General features: G+C 54.2%; 2 protein-coding genes across 2 annotated transcripts in view; both read left to right on the top strand.

Annotated features, from left to right (window-relative positions):
* Positions 1 to 9,234, top strand: part of RAB44 (RAB44, member RAS oncogene family) — a 30,955-nt gene extending 21,721 nt beyond the window's left edge. Inside the window, exons 10-14 of the mRNA XM_058553964.1 lie at positions 3,297 to 3,378; positions 4,458 to 4,572; positions 5,640 to 5,741; positions 7,481 to 7,557; positions 9,037 to 9,234. Of these exons, the coding sequence (XP_058409947.1) occupies positions 3,297 to 3,378; positions 4,458 to 4,572; positions 5,640 to 5,741; positions 7,481 to 7,557; positions 9,037 to 9,127 (467 nt within the window). The 3' untranslated portion in view covers positions 9,128 to 9,234. The remainder of the gene's footprint in view (positions 1 to 3,296; positions 3,379 to 4,457; positions 4,573 to 5,639; positions 5,742 to 7,480; positions 7,558 to 9,036) is intronic.
* Positions 9,235 to 13,307: 4,073 nt separating this feature from the next.
* On the top strand, positions 13,308 to 14,345 carry LOC131414260 (allatostatin-A receptor-like). Its single transcript, XM_058555476.1, has one exon. The coding sequence runs from the start codon at positions 13,308 to 13,310 to the stop codon at positions 14,343 to 14,345; it is 1,038 nt and encodes a 345-aa protein (XP_058411459.1).
* The last annotated feature ends 2,176 nt before the right edge of the window (positions 14,346 to 16,521 follow it).

Raw genomic sequence — 16,521 nt, 5'->3', positions numbered from 1 at the left:
TAAGGGCCCGCCGGGGAGGGCATGGCGGGGAGGGGAGACCCGGGGGCCTCGACCAGTGAGCCGGAGCAGGCCCAGAGCGAGCCATCCCTGAAGGAGCTGCAGGTTCTGTTCTGGCCACAGGCCCTGCATTAGACAATATTTTATATGGGCCTAATCTTGCTATTTTACTAATCATCTCTAACTACAGGTAATTTGCTTTTTCTGTATTGACCTGATTAGCTTTTAACGTGCCCCATCCACAAAGCACCCCGCAATTTAGGTGCCAGCGCTGGTTGAGGGTGAAAACAAGTCCCCACCCACGTGGCCCATGAGCAGGCCACTGCAGGGGCCCTACTGAGCGGATTTGTCCGTGACCAGGGCCGGATTTGTCCGTGACCAGCCCCAGGCCCGTCAGTCAGGCTCTGGCAGGAAGCCGCCTTGGGCAGGTTGAGTATTTTATAGAGAATGTAGTTGCAGAGTGTGGTAAGTTAGGAACCCAGGTGCCTGAGTTCAAATTCCAGCTCGGCCACTTACAAGCAGTATGAACTTGGGCAAATTATTTAACTGCTCTGAGCCCCCAAACTCTCATCTGCGTAATGGGGACAATAATCGTGCTGACTTCCTAGAGCAGGTGTAAGGATGAGTTCAGTTAATACATGTCAAGCTCTTAGGATAGTATCTGGCATGTAATATCGATAAATACTATTTTTATTGTTATCATTATAAGAAACTTTTGATAATGTCTAATTCAGTGGCTCCTGCAAACGACATGCCCCAAAGCACAAAGCCTCCTCTCCCTGAAAATATCGGGCTATATGCCCACCGTATAGAGCCACAGAAAATGAGCTCGTGGGGTTGAAAGGGAGATCCGCTTAGGGACAGAGATGGAGCGATCCACGTCTGTGTGTCAGCCGGGGCACGTGCTGCCTGGGGACCAGGGCCAGGTTAGTGGGTAAATGACACCCCTCACGCCAAAGAGGCCCCATGACGAGTTCTCAGACTTTTCTCTGCCTAAGAATCCTCAGCTGGGGAGCCAGTTAAAAACACAGTGTCTTTGGGAAGGGGGACTCCGCAGCAGGCCTGGCCTGATGTACAGCAGGGTCACAGGGTCTGCAAGGCCACTCATTAATTATCGAAACTCCTGGTTGCTGACCACCTGCAGTGCACCAGGCATCTTCCATACGCGTCTTGTTGCTTACAACAACTCTGCTATAATTGAGCCTCCCTCGTTATTATGTGGTGAGAAGGTTCCATAAAATTCAATCAAGAAAAGCACAGGTTGCATAATTGTCAAAAGACAGGGCAAGGCTGCAGGCACTCCTGGCCTGCCGGGGGTACCTGAGAGCCAGGTGCAGATCCAGGTCTGTCCCAGTCCCAGCTGTGGGTTGGTGCCCCTTGGTGGCTGTCATCCATCTGGCGTAATTATCACTGAGGACTATTCTGGCTTCCTCATCATGAACTTTTCCCCCTCAGCATCACCCTCCTGCATTCCCGCCTCCCTCCCTCAGAAGATGGGAACAACGGCCTGCCTGCATTCGAGAACAGGGCTGGGTGGAGGCCCACAGCCAGAGCCAATTGAGTTATATCTGAATGTGCATTTTTGCCAGGCTTTCCCATATCTATCCCCATTTTACAGATGAGGAAAACAGAATTGGAGACCTGATTAAGTTTCTTGCCCTAGCTGGGCCCCACAGTTCACACCCAGGGCCACCTGCCTTCCTAGCACATGCCCGACCCCAGGAGTTCCACCCGCCCTTGGTTCAGCCTGGCCGTCTCCCTGGGGCTGCTCGTGTAAAACCGCAGATTCCTGGGGAAGGAGAAAACGTTATATTCCTAACAGTTTACGTGGTTAAGCTGTAATGTGCTTTGGGGAGAGTGTAGGACACATGGGTGGGTTGAGGAGGGTGTGGGCAGGGAGGTGGAAAAGTAGAAGTAAATGAGGAGTTATTAAATGCAAAGAATAATCATTAGAGTTGTTCAATAGATTACACGGTGAGTATTTAAGCAGAGGCTGGATTTTATCACGGGGGGTGGGGGTCGCGATTTAGAGACGTCAGAGGTTCCCGCAGACCCTGGGCTTCCTGAGGCCTTCGGGAAAGAGGGCAATAAAGAGAAGTGGATGCTGCAGACAAGCTGCCGCTTCAGCACTTTGCTGAGGTCAGGCCTCCTGGGCAGCCGCTTCTCCCAGCTTCTCCCAGCGTCCAGAGCTTGGGGCGGGGAGGGGGTTACGGTTTCAATCACCACCGGGGGGGCAGCAGCTGGTGCCTATGGGGGTCAGCGTCAGAGACCTTGAGAAAGCCCCCTACCAGCTCAGGGCTGATAGAAGGAACAGCCCCTTTCTTGAGCTGACCCGGGGCGGGCAGTGGGCTCTGCAGCCTCAGGGCTCCATTAGGAAAGGAGGGGGGGTGACGGAGACAACGAAGCCCCTCTCCATCACCCCCCACCCCACCTGCTTTCCTCAGGAAGTGGGGGTTGGCAGGAAGGTGCACCCCAAAGATTCCAAACCTCCCTGGGATTTCACTATTCCCTCCATATTTCCAGGGACAGAAAGAATTTCCAGGGTCATGCGGAATCATGACCACAGGGAGGGGTGGAGCTGTGAAATTTGAGGGGCTGGGGTTCAGCGAGATAAGAATTAATAATGATAATAAAAATTATCTCCTGTCAAGCACCCACCCCTCAGAAACTGGGCTGAACCTTGGACAGGAGTCATTTAATCCTCCCAACCACCCTGCAATGTGGGTCTTTCTGAATTGCCACCTTGCAGAAGAGGAAGGCGGGCTCAGAGAGGTGAAGTGACTTGCCTGAGGTCACACAGCCGGTACAGTGGCAGAGGGTGGACAACTCACAGCCTGGTCAGTCTTCCCTGAAGCCAGTGCTCCTCCTACCCTCTGGCTGCCTGTCTGCCCTGCTGTCTGGTTGAAGGGGGAAGATGCGTGCAATAATTAGGGAGCGAAACAAGGAGTAGTATAAAAATCAAACAATGAAACTGATTTTCCTGCGTGGCCTGAGGGATAAACATTGCTGTGCAGTCGGGAAGACAGCTATGTTCGTGGAGGTCAGAACAACGCATGGTGCCTCGCGTTGGCACCTACATCAGGGTGCGGGAGTGAACCCCGTGGGCTAGGTGGTCAGGGAAGGCTTCTTGGAGGAGAGGGGCTCTGGAGGATGGATGGGCTTTGGAGAGCAGAGGGCAGCCCAGCAGCGGAAGGTTCCCATCCCACTGGTTGTCCCCTACTGGTGTTGGGGACAGGCCTTGGCTAGAAGTCCTGGATGGTAACTTGGAAGTAGGCCTAACCCGCCTCTGTGTGTCCTAGGAGTGGATTTTCGGGTCAAAACCCTGCTGGTGGACAACGAGTGCTTTGCGCTGCAGCTCTGGGACACGGCTGGCCAGGAGAGGTGATGACACTGTCTACACTAGTAATATTGGGACCCGGGCTGAGCCCGGGGTGCGGGCAGTGGAGGGTAGCCCCAACCTTGAGGAGCCAACGTGGGCAAGAGGCAACCGAGGGAACAAGAGGCATCCGCCCCCTAAGATTCAGGGGGTCGGGGAAGGAGACATGCGTCGAGCCCCATGGGGGAGACCGGGCAGCAGACCCAGAGGCCCCCTCGGCCTGGCAGGGCATCTGTGACGGTCATCCCAACATGGCCCTCAGGGGACGGCCACCCAATCGCCTGTCCTGAAAACGCTGGCCTTCCACTTTCCAGTTAGGCGGTAGTGAACAAACGTAAAATGTGAAAGGCACATCTTCTGTGACCCAGCAGTTCCACTTCCAGAAACTCATTCTACTGACAAACTCACACGTGACTATAATGTCAAAGGGCCAAGACCGTCCTCAGCAACATCGTTTATATTACGAAACCTTGGGAACAACCTAAACGGCATCAGTAGTGGAGCGGTTAAGTAAGTTGGGCTCTGTCCACACAGTAGAATATTATGAAGCCACAAAAAAGATGCAAGACCCTCTTTATGGACCAATAGGGAAATACTTCCCAGACATTTTATTAATGGGAAAAAACAAAATACAGATTACTGAACATTAGCGAGTATAGTAAGTGTTTTACACTGTATTTGTGTTAATTGGGACAAAGGGTATGTGTGTGTATTATATGTATGCGTGTGCATGCACATATAAGTTTATGTATAGTCATAAAATACCTCTGGAAAAATATTTAAGAAACTGGAAACCCTGGTCACCTCTGGGGAAGGGGAGTGGGTGGCTGCAGGTTGGGGGTAGGGTCGGGGGGGACAGACTTTTCACTGGGTGCCTTTGGTACCTTTTGAAATTTGAGCCCTGAGAACCATTACCTATTCAACAATAACTATGCTGTCTGAAGGGGAGCAATTGGAAGTGGGAACGGTTGATTGTCCCACTTTGCAGATGGAGAGGCTGACGCCTAGAGAGGCCGACGCCTAGAGAGGCCAGGACCTGGGGTCAGCCCACCAGGCCTGGCCTCACACAAACTCTGGGCCCCAGGTACCACAGCATGACTCGGCAGCTGCTCCGCAAGGCCGACGGAGTGGTGCTCATGTACGACGTGACCTCCCAGGAGAGCTTTGCCCACGTGCGCTACTGGCTGGACTGTCTCCAGGTGAGCTGATGGCTGCTGGGGTTCGCCCCAGTTTTTGGAGTCAAGAGGGAGCTGGTATCCTGCCCACTCCCCCTATTCTCCTAGGATTATAAATGACGTAACAGACATGTGGGTGACATGACTCACTGAGGGCGTGTGGCTGGATGGGCTGGGAGCATAGTAGCATAAAGAAACCACAACCACGTACTATGGCCTCCAAAACAAACTACTTCCTTTATCACATGAACATTTCTTTCCTACATACAGCAGCTCTGTGATGTCTTGTTAACACCTGGTAATAATGCAATTCTAGTACCACTCTAGGTGATAACGCCTCTAGAGATGTCCACACATCTCTAGTTCTTTCCCCATGTACTTAACTGATACATATATACCGAAATTCTGCAGTAGGGGTATGAAGTAAGACATATTGTCTTCTCTCTAGAAGTTTCTAGTCTAGTTAAAGAGTTGCAAAAGAAGTAGGGTAAGGTAATGTATGAGGGGAGCAGGGCTCTGGGGTCTGACAGGACCTAGGTTTGGATCCCAACTACCCCACCCCAACTCTGTGACCTTGGACAAGTGACTTAACCTCTCTGAGCTAGAAATTTCCAACTTCTCTCATAGAGGAGTTGTGGGGATTAACTGATATAATTGCTTTCAGCACAGCACCTGGTATACAGTAAGCACTCAGTAAACAGAGCTGTTATTATTATTGTCCATGAAACGATTAGGAAACGAGCCAAGGCAGCCTGTGTAATCAAGTGCTGGGCTGTTCAGCACAGACAGGAAGAGAGGGGCATGGGCAGGAGCAAAGCAGGAGGGCTTCCTGGGGGAGGTGCCTTTGAGGTTGGCCTTGGAAAGTAGGTGACATGTTTGCAGGCAAAGAGGAGGGGGAGACTCACTGCAGATGGAAGGGGAAGCATCAAGGCGGAAGGGTATGGAGTGAATGTGACATGGAAAGGTGTGTGTGTATGTGCAGGGAGGAGGCACACGGTCAGTGTCCTGGAGGGCAGGGCCAAATCCACCCAGGGCCTGGCACACAGCAGGCGCTCAGCGTGTGTGGCTGAGGGAGCGTGTTCTGTGTGCAGGAGGCGGGGCCCGACGACGTGGTCATCCTTCTCCTGGGAAACAAGACGGACTGCGAGGAGGAGCGGCAGGTGCCCACAGAGGCTGGGCAGCAACTGGCCCAGGTGAGCATCCAGGCGTCGGACCCTCCCCCTGTCTGGACTGGGCAGACTCCTCCCTGGAGGGTAGTGAATAGGTCTTCCTGGCCTGGGCACCCGAGAAGGACCCATGGCCCATTCTCGCCCCTGTCCTGCCAAATGCCAGGTGAGTGGACATTAGCCTGGCCACGTCTACCTCCACACACCCCGGCCTTAGACCCAAACACGAGGCTATAATGGGGGGCATGACACTGAACCTCAATGTTGAATTAGCAGATCCCACACAATGTCCTGACTGCGTAAAAAAATCCTTAGAGTCAAAAGGTTTTAAAAGCTTCACTTAAAATTCCCAATCAAATCTCAACTTCGTCTCTGGTCTCTAATTAACATAACACTCCTTCTAATTTATTCTATCTTAAGACCCAAATTCTTTCCTGGGAAGATGGCATCAAAAACCCCACCCCCAGACGGTGGATGCTACTTATTTACGAATAGAATTTGACCACATCCCAGAAAATCTGGAAAATAACAAAGAAGGAAAAAAGAATCACTCCCCGCCCGCCTCCGACCCCCCCCTCCTGGCCTTTCCATGCTGTATTTCCTTCCTGTCTCCTCTCACTTCTCATGATCCTGAGTCATCACTGCGGCTCCTGGTTGGTGGGAATTTTTCCCTCTTAAAAGTAGTGGCTCATCTCTTTGACATAGCAATTCCTCCTCCAGGAACTTATCCTAAGAGAGAATCAGAAATAATAATCCCTAAGAGAATAACGTTAACGGATACCCGGGTATAATGTATAATCAAACATGTTTCTATGAGGATGTTCTTTACAGTATGATTTATCAGAACAAACATTTGGCAGCCGTTGGTGGTTAAATTGTAGAGGTTCCTGGGAGAGGCTAGCATGTGCCTTTAAGAATCCTGCTCCAGGGCCGGCCCCGTGGCTTGGCCGTTAAGTGCGTGCGCTCCGATGCGGGCTGCCTGGGTTCGGATCCTGGGCGCGCACAGACGCGCTGCTTCTCCGGCCATGCTGGGGCCGCGTCCCGCATACAGCAACTGGAAGAATGTGCAACTATGACATACAACTATCGCCTGGGGCTTTAGGGGAAAAATAAATAAATAAAAAATTAAAAAAAAAAAAAAAAAGAATCCTGCTCTGGAAAAATATTTAAAGGTGTGGAGTGAATGCTTATAAATAAGGTGAAGTCGGGAAAGCAGGTGCCAATCTGGGCACAGGTTAGGTTGACCACTGTGAGATGGCAGCGAGGGGACTGTTTGGGGCGCACCGAAACAGCGATTTCATAGGCTCTACCCCAACAGTCTAATGACATGTAGCCTATGCCCCCCAATAAAAGATTATATAAAACCGAATGGCAATATATACCCGAATAGCAGTTTATATTTTGTACTTATTCTTTTTTATGCTGTATTTTCTAATATTTCTCCCAATTAAATATTTTTTAAATCAAAAAAACATAACTAATGGTTTAAAAATGTCCCCAAGGGCATTTCTCCAAGTCGGGACACAGGCTTCCCTCTGTCACTCTGAGGGCTGTGGAATGTTTCCGGGGCGACGTCTCTGACACCTTGGCCAGCCAGGGTGGAGGGGCAGTGGGCAGCAGGGTGAGGCTGGGGACTGTGGCTGCCTCGCCTGCTGGGGTTGGCCTAGGGACGTAGTGGGTGTGACTGTCTGACTGCCAGGCCTTTGGTGGTGGGGGCTGCGCCTAGACTCTCCCAGGCACCCACACCCCGTCTGTCTGGCCTGCAGGAGCTGGGGGTCTCCTTCGGAGAGTGCAGTGCTGCCTGGGGTCACAACATCCTGGAGCCCATGGTGACCCTGGCCCGGTGAGTGTGCCCCGCGCTCCCCACCCAGAATCCTCCCTGTGGGACAGGAGGCCACTCTGAGGAACACCTGTGACATCGTGGGGCTCACCAGTCTGGGGACGGAGGGAGAGCACCATGCAGAGAGCCTTCTGCCTCCAGTCCTACCAGTCCCATTAGCTGCATCACGTCCCAGAAGTCTCATGGCCCCTCTTTGAGCCTCAGTCTTCCCATCTGTAAAGCGCAGCCAGAGTCACTTTCCGGCTCCCAACCTTCTAGTAACTTCCAATGAATTTAGAATAAAATCCAAATGCCTCACAATGGGCTGCATCATCTCCAGTGCCATCACCCTGTCCCTGTGTGCACCTGCACACACACACACTCTCTCTCTCTCTCTCTCTCTGGCTAAGCTTCAGCCACTCAGAGGGGCCTTCCCCGCTCCCCCCCCCCCCCACTGTTCTGGATCATCATCCTCTGTTGTGTCCTTCACAGCCCTTCTTGACACACTGTAATTGCACAGGCCTTTGTCTGTTTCCTTGTCTGTTTCCTTGTTGCTGTCAGCCTCCCGCTCGGGAAGGTAGCTCCTAGCTCTGGGAGGACAGAGCCATGTCTGCTTGGTTCAGCCCCTCCCCCCATTCCCTGGCCTGGCACAGACTAGGTGCTCAATAAGTGATTGAAATGAGTCGGGGAAGGGGTATTAGACCGGAGGGTCTCTGAGTCCCCGCTCTGACGAAGCCGCTAGAGTGAGCTTGCTGAACTGTAAACCTGATCCCCCCACGATGCCCTCTGGCAGACAACTGCTCAGTAGCTTCCCTTTGCTTTAGGATAAAAGCCCCAGTTCCTGACTGTGGCTTCCAGGCCCACGGAGCCCTGAACCCCTGCTGTCTCCACGGCTTCTCTCTGGCCATTCAGTCCTTAGGCTTTATGGTTTAGCACAGTGCCTGGCACACAGTAAACACGTTGTGAGTGAATGAATGAATGAGTGAATGAATGAACTTTTTACTTTTACTTCCCCAACCCCCAGGCCCTCTCTTGACCCTGAGCCATTCCCGCCGCCTGGAATGCACCCCCCTTTTCTACTAGTGAACCCTTGTCCGCTGCTCCGTCTCAGCTCCGACGCTGCCTCCTTCATCCCGGAATCCAGGACTTGGTGTGAAGGCCCCCTGTGTGCTTCCCCACTCCTGGGTCCTGATCACTCTTCCCCTCTGTGTCTCCCTCACCACTCAAGGCAGGGACACGTTGGCTTCATTGTCGTCATCAGAGTCCCTTGCACAGGGCCTGGCACACAGTAGGCTGGAAAGAATGCCAGAAAAGAGACAGAAGGCCCAAGTCTCCCTGGCCCTATTTTCCTGGTGCCGTGTGGAACGCAGGGCAGGGGCAGAGCAGGTGGGAGAGGAAGCTCAGGGAGTGCAGCCCGCCAGCCCCCCAGCTGCACCCACGGGCCCTTCCCTGCTGCCCCCCGGGAGGTGAGAGAGAGGACTGACGCCTGGGGTCGTCACGCAGGTCACTCAAGATGCAGGAAGAGCGCCTGAAGAGCTCGCTGGTGGAGGTGGCCCCGGAGAGGCCACGGAAGAGAGCCGTCTGCTGCTTCTGACCCCCTGGCCCGGCCGGGTAGGACGGCCAGCCCCCTGGGCTTCCTGCTCCTCAGCGCCTGTCCCACTGCCTGGACACAGCAACGACAGAGAGGGCCAGCTCGACAGTTCAGGAAAATCCTCCCCAGGTCAGGACTCGGATCCCAGGGCAGGGGCGACGCTAACCTGCCCTTCGCACTCCAGATGAGGCCTGTGATGGGTAAATAAGGCTGGGGCCGGGGCGGAGTTTAAAACTTTTTAAAGAAAGGAAAAGTCTAGAAAAACAACTTAAGGAAAATACACCACAGTATTGGCCACATATCTCTGGGTGGTAAAATTATAGGGTGAATGTGCGGGGGTGTTATTTTCCTTTTTATATGTATTTGTATTTTCAGATCTACAGTGACTGGGTATTCCTTATATAATCAGAAATAAAAATAAATGCTGAGAGAAGGGAAAGAAACTTTTCAAGCGGCTTGCTTTGGTGCTGATTACGAATCGGTCTAGCCTGTTAATGACAAAGTACTCTGTTCATTAAAGCAGCCCCACTGTCCGGGCCGGGCACAGCTGGCGAACCCGGTCTCACTCACCGTATCTGTTTGCTAGTGTGGGGCGTCTTCCGAGCAGAATCCGATTCCTGGGGAAGAGCAGTGTTCTGATAGCCCCTGATATGCCCCCTTCCCCCTCCCCCGTCTCCCTGAGCCCCAACCCCACTCCCTTTCCCCAAGATCTGCCTCTAAGTGGTCACATTCGGGGATCCGGCCCCCTACCCCAAGGCCATGGTGTCCCCTGGGGCAGCCCCCTGCCCTGAGGTGTCACTCTGGATGCCCTCGAGGTGCAGCTGGGGTGTGGCTGATGGTGCCTGGGGAGCAGCCAGGGAAACTGGATTCAGATCACTCATGGGCTCCTCTTTGGAACTTTCGTGGGAGTTCCCAGAATTGCACAACATTTGCCTCGTGAAAGATGGCTGCACATGGTAACCGGGGCTGGGTTTTCAGTGCCCTTGGGGATCCTGCTTTAAGAGCCTGAGAGAGATGGCCTCTCAGTGTTGGACTATCTCCTGTCATCTGTGTTTGCTGCAAAGTTGTCTGTCTCCTCTTACCGTTAACCACAATAATGCTCACCGTGTTCGAGCCCAGTGTGTGCAGGGTGCTGAGTTTGGAACCTTGTAATCATTGGGGTACCAGTGAATTCTGCAGCTGAATCAGAGGAAACCCCAGTGTCACAGAGAGACAAGCAAAGACAGCTCAGGAGACAGACGTGCAGAGAGAGAATGAAGGAGAAAGAGGGAGAGCAGGAGATAGGGGACAGGGCCTTCCTGCTTGTTTAATCAAAGTCTCCACTCTTGGCCCCTATCCGTCTGCTCAATTCTAAAAGGGACGCTTCAGCAGCAGTGAGCTCTCTGTCACTAGAGGCATACAAAGCAGAAGCCAGGTGACGCTTGGCAAGAGGTGAGGTGGAGAAGATTCAGGCATCAGAAGCTACCAAAGGTTGGATCCGATGTCCTTAATGGACCCCATTCAACCTTTAGACTATCTGCGGGGTGATTCCTGTGATCCAGCCAGTTCTCTCACTGGACCGCCTCACTGATTCTTTCTTACCCCCAATGTCTTCTCTTTCCACGGATCCTCTCCATCAGCCCACAAGCCTCTCCCTGATCCGAGCAATTTTTAGGCTGTAGTATACTCGGAGAAAGACAGAGAGAAAGACAGAGAGACGGGGAGATGGAGAGGTGGGCTGCAGTGAGTGATGCCCGGCCCTGGGCGAGGGTAGGGACAGGTCCTGCTGTTGCTAACGGCCTTCTCTCTGGGGTCTGGGGCCCTGGCAGGCACCAACACCTCTGTCCTGTGGGCCCGTGAGCTAATGAGGCAGGCAGGCAGGCTGTGATTCCTGGGAGAGCTGGCAGAGTGGATAGAGCCCCTGTCCTTTGGGGGACCCAGTACAGAAGTGGCCCCCGGGCCTGCCCCTCCCATCTCAGCTCTGCCCCGGCCTCAGGCAGCTGGCTCAGGTTCCCTAGAGGTGGGTGCTAGAAGGGACTGCACACCTGCCCAGAGCCCTCTCTTGGCTTTGTCAGGCTAGATCCAGCTTCTGTGCAGAGTACAGCCGTGGAGGGGCTGCCAGTCTTTCCCGGTGTCAAAGGGCTCCAAGTCAGCAAGCAGGGCCCAGGAACCTCAGAGCAGCACGAAGCTGGTGAGGAGAGCAGCAGGAGGGACTCAAGGTAGACGTCAGAGTGAACTTCCAGGCAAATGGTGAGTTCTCAGGCCATGTCAGCCAAGGGGGCTCTGGTCACAACTTAGCTTGAGGCTGATTAAGAAAAGGAGGGTGGGACTGGGCTGATGGAGCTCAGGGTGAGGAGTGAGAAGGGGAAGGCAGGAGGATAAAACAGAGCCTGGGCAGGGGTGTTAGGGAAGAGAGCTTTGGGAACTGAGGGTGGACAGGAGCAGAACAACAGCCGTCATTTGCCAAGCACCTACTACGTGCCAGGCACTTAACTTGTATTACCTCATTTAATCCTCACATCAACCCTATGAGACTGGGCTTGTTATTCCATTTTACACATGAGGAAAGTGAGGCATAGAGGACTGAGTATCTTGTCCACAGTCACACAGCCAGCAAGTGGTGGTGGGGGCGTTTTGAACCCAGGCTCCAGCGCCCACATGCTTACCCGTGAAGTTATGGAGTGTCTCATAGGCAGGTAAGGACACTTGGGTGGAGCAGGGGCCAGGTCCTCGAGCCTGTCTTTTCCTCTCCCCATCCCTCTCCTCTTCCCTCTCTCTTTCCCTCCTCACCCTCCAGTCAGGTCACTGCAGGCAGGCCTGGGCCAGGTGGAAGAAACAAACAAGCAGTGACAAATGCTGCGAGAGGGGCTCAAATACAGCTTTCATCCAGGGCAGTCAGGGTGTTGGGGCTGGTGCCTCATTCCTCCTTCCCCTGCAGGCCCTGGAACTGAGACCCGGGAGGGGTGTAGGCGGCAGAATTTGCAGAGGCCCCCTCTCCAGTCTCTTCTCGGCTGCCCTCAGGCAGGTTGCTGCCATGGCGCCCAGAGACCAAGCAAGTCCCCTAGGCAGGGCTCTGCAGGAGGGGCTCGGGGGACCCCAGCCCTGGCTCTGAGCCGGATAGAGAGGAGTCTCTCCAGCCCCTACCCCCGGTGCAGGAGAAAAGGGGATGGGGACTAGAATCAGGACTCCAGTGTCTTGTTTGCTGCTGGATCCCAGAACCTGGCTCAGGGTAAGCGCTCAGGAAATATTTATTTATTGAGTTAATGGGCAAGTCTCTCCTCACTAAAGCTGGGGGTCCCGGCCTGGTCTGCGGGGTGGCAGGCGGAGACATCGGCCCCTGGGACGACTCTGGGATGCCTAGACCCCATCTCCCGGCCTGAGTCCTCTCAGTCGGGGGCTCCCCATGTCTTCAGCGTGGGAAGAAGGGGGAGTGAGGAGAAAGATCTGACAGCTGGGGTGCAGCGCTCTCCCTCCTACCCGCCCTGCCTGCCCCCCCGCCAGGCACCAGCACCGCACAAGCGTAGAGGGCACGGCTCCCGAACTGGTCTGCCCCTTACAGTCATCTGCGATCTTTCAAAGCCCAGACCAATCAAATCACATCTCTGGGGGTGGGACCCTGCATTAGTATTTTTGAAACTCCTCAGATGACTCCAATGTGCAGGGAACCACTGGTAGGGGCGTTACGCCTTCTCAAAGCCCTTGCATATCGACCTTCGTACTTGAACTTCAAATAAAAATCTGCCTGTTTCACAGGCAGGGCAAGGTTTTGTTTAAAAAACATCATATACATATATATGATATTCATTTATCAGATTTAATTTGTACTCCCTGCAGAAATTTTAGAAATAGAAATTAAAAAGAAGAAAATGAAAATTACCTGAATCTCGCCCTTTAGCGACAGTTCCTGTTGACATCTGTTTTATTCTCTTTATTTCCTCACTTCTTTATGGTTGAGGAAACTGAGGTAGAGAAACATTAGGTAATTTTCCCAAGGTCATGGAGCTACCAAGGAGAAGGGTCGGGATTTGAACCCAGGGCGTTGACGAGCCTGTCCCATCAGGTTGTTGTGAGGTCTAAAGGGGCTAATGCATGCCAGGGCACCCACTGGACACAGGGTCTGGGAGAGGAGGGGGGCTCAACAGGGAAGGAGGAGTGCGGCCTCGGGCTGGTTTCTACGCTGTCCTTGTGTGTCCAGAGCAGCAGGATGGAGCCCAACACCACGGTCACCGCGGGGCTCACAGCCACACCCGAGCCACTGCTCCGACTCGTCTTCGCCGGGGTCTGCGGCCTCATCCTGCTGGTGGGGCTGCTGGCCAACGGGCTCATGCTGCTGGTGGTGGGCCGGGGCCCTGGCGCCCCCTGCCCGCTCCTTGCCCTGACGGACAGCCTCATGGTGAACATCACGCTGTCCGACCTGCTCTTCCTGGCCTGCGTGGTGCCGGTGCTTCTGCTGAGCTTCCTGAGGCGCGACTGGTGGCTGGGCCCAGCGGTCTGCACCATCAGCCAGGCCACCAACAATGCCACCATGTTCTGCACCTTCTACAGCATGGTGGCCACGGCTCTTCTGCGCCATGTGGCAGTGGCCCGGCCTGATGCGGCCCTCCCGTCCAGCCGGGGTGCCTGCCTGCTTCTCTGTGGGGCCATGTGGGTCCTGGGCCTCACTGCGTCGTTGCCCAACTGGCTGTTCCAGCGAGTCGTGCTGGAGGAGGAGGCAGTGGGCGCGCGGGCCTGCCTCCTGCTCCTGAGCCCCACTCGGACCTCCTGCTACTTCACGCTCCTGGGAGCCCTGGCCTTCCTGCCATGCATGCTGGGGCTGGGCTGCTCTTTCAGCCACGTGGGCTGGCTCCTGTGGACACAGCCCCGTGGCCCCATGGGGGAGAGCATCCGGGAGCACCAGGAGAACACGGGGCTCATCCTTATAGTGCTGGTGGTCTTCGTGCTGATGTGGGGGCCCTGCTCCGTGCTGGGCTATGTAGCAGCCGTGAGGGGCCTGCCTGCCACAACGACGGCTTTCGTGGCATCCAGCCTCTGCACCATCCTGGCCTACTCCAATTGTACCGTCAGCCCCATCCTCTGCTTCTACCTCTCCCGCCCCTTCCGGGCAGGGCTCAGGGACCTCTTCTGCAGGCAGATGGCAGCCAGGCACCCCAGGGGCATGGGAGGGGCTGGTATGGTGATGGAGAGCATCCAGCCAGGCCATGATAGGGCCCGGGGAGACGGGTGGGGTCTGGCAGGGGTCTGAGAGGAAAGGCTGATGGGAGGCTGAGATTCAAGAGAGACGGGAAGACCCTTAGTGACATTAGAGCCCATCCCCTCCGTTTTACTGGTGGGGAGACAGATGCAGAGAGGGCAGGTGGCCCAGCAAAGGTGACACGGCAACTAAATGGCAACCAGGTCGATGTTCCCATTCCACCTCGGGACTCAGATACCTATAGGCTCTACTACTTTCTAGTTGTATGACCTTGAACAAGTCCCTTAACAGCTCTGTGCCTCGGTTTTCTCATCTGGAAAATGGGATAATGCTAGTACCTTCTTCACAGGGCTGTTATGAAGATAAACTTACTTAACACATGTAAAGTGCCTAGAAGACGCCTGGTGCTTAGTAAGTGCGTATGAGTGTTGGTCATTACTGTTCTTGTTATCATTTTTTTATTAATTCAGGGGCATCTGAGTGGACAAGAGGGTGGTAAAGGGACTTCCAAAGGCAGAGAAGTTGGGTAGAGGAATGATCTGGGGGCTGACAGCCTGGGGTCCTTAATCCTGAAGGCCTGGGGATTGAGTGGGGGTGAGGGGAGGGGCCAGCCACAGCCTGGGTGGAGGCTCACAGCCGAGGAGAGCCTTTCAGCCGCCTCTCCCTTCTCTGCCTGCCCTCCCCCAGCTCTGTCACACCCACCTCTCAGCCCAGGAAGGGAACACAAAGTCAACCACGCGGCAAGAGTCTGGTCCTGTGAGTTTCTGAACGCCCTCCTTTCCTCCCCGTAGTTTCTCTTCCCAACATGGCTGGAGCAGGGGCTCCTTTTGAGGCCCCTTCTTTCTCTCCAGAGCCAACTGGAGGTCTCCATTCTTCCCATCTCCTCTGAGAAATCCCCAAACTCCATGCCCTCCCTCTGGCCCCCTGTGAGCAGGCCTCAGGCTTCTCTACTGGCCTGGGAACCAGGGAGATCTTCTCTACTGAAATTCCCAAGACAACACATTCTGCTTGGTAATAGTGTTACAGCTAAACACACACGCACACTGACTCTGTGGTCAAAAAGTTTGGGAAACATTGGGTTGAACCAAGTCAAACTGGTCTCTGTGCTATAGGACTTATCAGAGCCTTGAATACCCTAAAGGGCAGTGGGACTCTCTGAGAGGGGCTCCAAGCAGGCAGCTCCCCAAAATCCATGCCAGGGAACCAGTGTTCCATGGAACACACCTTGGGAAAGAACCCAGGAGAGAAGCTACAGTGTAGAGCAGTAAAAATCCTCTCGGTGCCCCAGGGCAGTGGCTCTGAGCCTCATTCCTCTGCCAGGTGGCATCTCCTCCAGACCCTTTCCCACAACGCCCAAAGTGAGGTTAAAAGGGCCGCTGGTTACGAGAACTTCCCTCTTCCTGAGTTGTGACCCCACCCGGTGCCCACTCAAAACGTATTGGAAAGCCAGTCAGAGGGGCATCTAATTACAGGGACGGCATGAATCAGCTCTAATTTACTATCAAATCATAAGAAGTAAACAAGTCCCAAACTTTAGTGTAATTAGTACCAAGTTTCTTGTGATGTGCAGATTGAGAATGGCTGCCTGGAGGGCGGATCTGAGAGCAAACTTGCCAGACAAGGGAGCAGGCCCCTTCCCTGTGATCCTGGTCCCTGAGGGCCACAGGGATTTACATGTGAAGAGGGACAAGGAGGAAAACGGTGTTAATGTGCACGTAAAGTGCAGCAGGTCCCCTGCACATCACACACTTCACGTGTGCATACCTACATGCCACTCCAATGGCCGCATAATAATCCTGCAAGGGAGGAGTGATGGTCCCATCGGACAGAGGAGCGGGAACTCATCCTGGGGACATGGCCTGTGAGTTGTCCAGGCTGCGCCAGAAGGCCCCCTTGGGTGCCCACAGGCCCTGGGCCCTCCCGCTGGCTTGGCATCACTACCCCAGGGTTGTGGGATTTCCTTGCTCTTTGCTCCAGAGCTGCGGGGTAGCCCCCTGCGGGTGCAACTGTATGTGTCCGTGTCTCCAGACCTGAGCCGGGCCTGGCAGTAACACTCAGTAAATACTTGTGGAGATGAGTGACTGGGGGATCAAACGCAATGAAGGGACCCACTTATTTCAGAGAATAATCTGATCACGTTACTCCTCTCTCTCACCTCCTCACCATGGCCTACAAGGCCCTATGCATTCTGGATTCTTCACTTCCCTGACCCCATCTCCTGCACTCT

This window comes from Diceros bicornis, chromosome 14 (assembly GCF_020826845.1).
Source record: "Diceros bicornis minor isolate mBicDic1 chromosome 14, mDicBic1.mat.cur, whole genome shotgun sequence".
Classification (NCBI taxonomy): domain Eukaryota; kingdom Metazoa; phylum Chordata; class Mammalia; order Perissodactyla; family Rhinocerotidae; genus Diceros; species Diceros bicornis.
Note: the sequence above shows the minus strand (reverse complement) of the source record. Positions and strands in the feature narration are given on the sequence as shown.

Coding starts and splice junctions, on each gene's coding strand:
- LOC131414260 (XM_058555476.1), top strand. CDS start 13,308: ATGGAGCCCAACACCACGGTCACCGCGGGGCTCACAGCCACACCCGAG.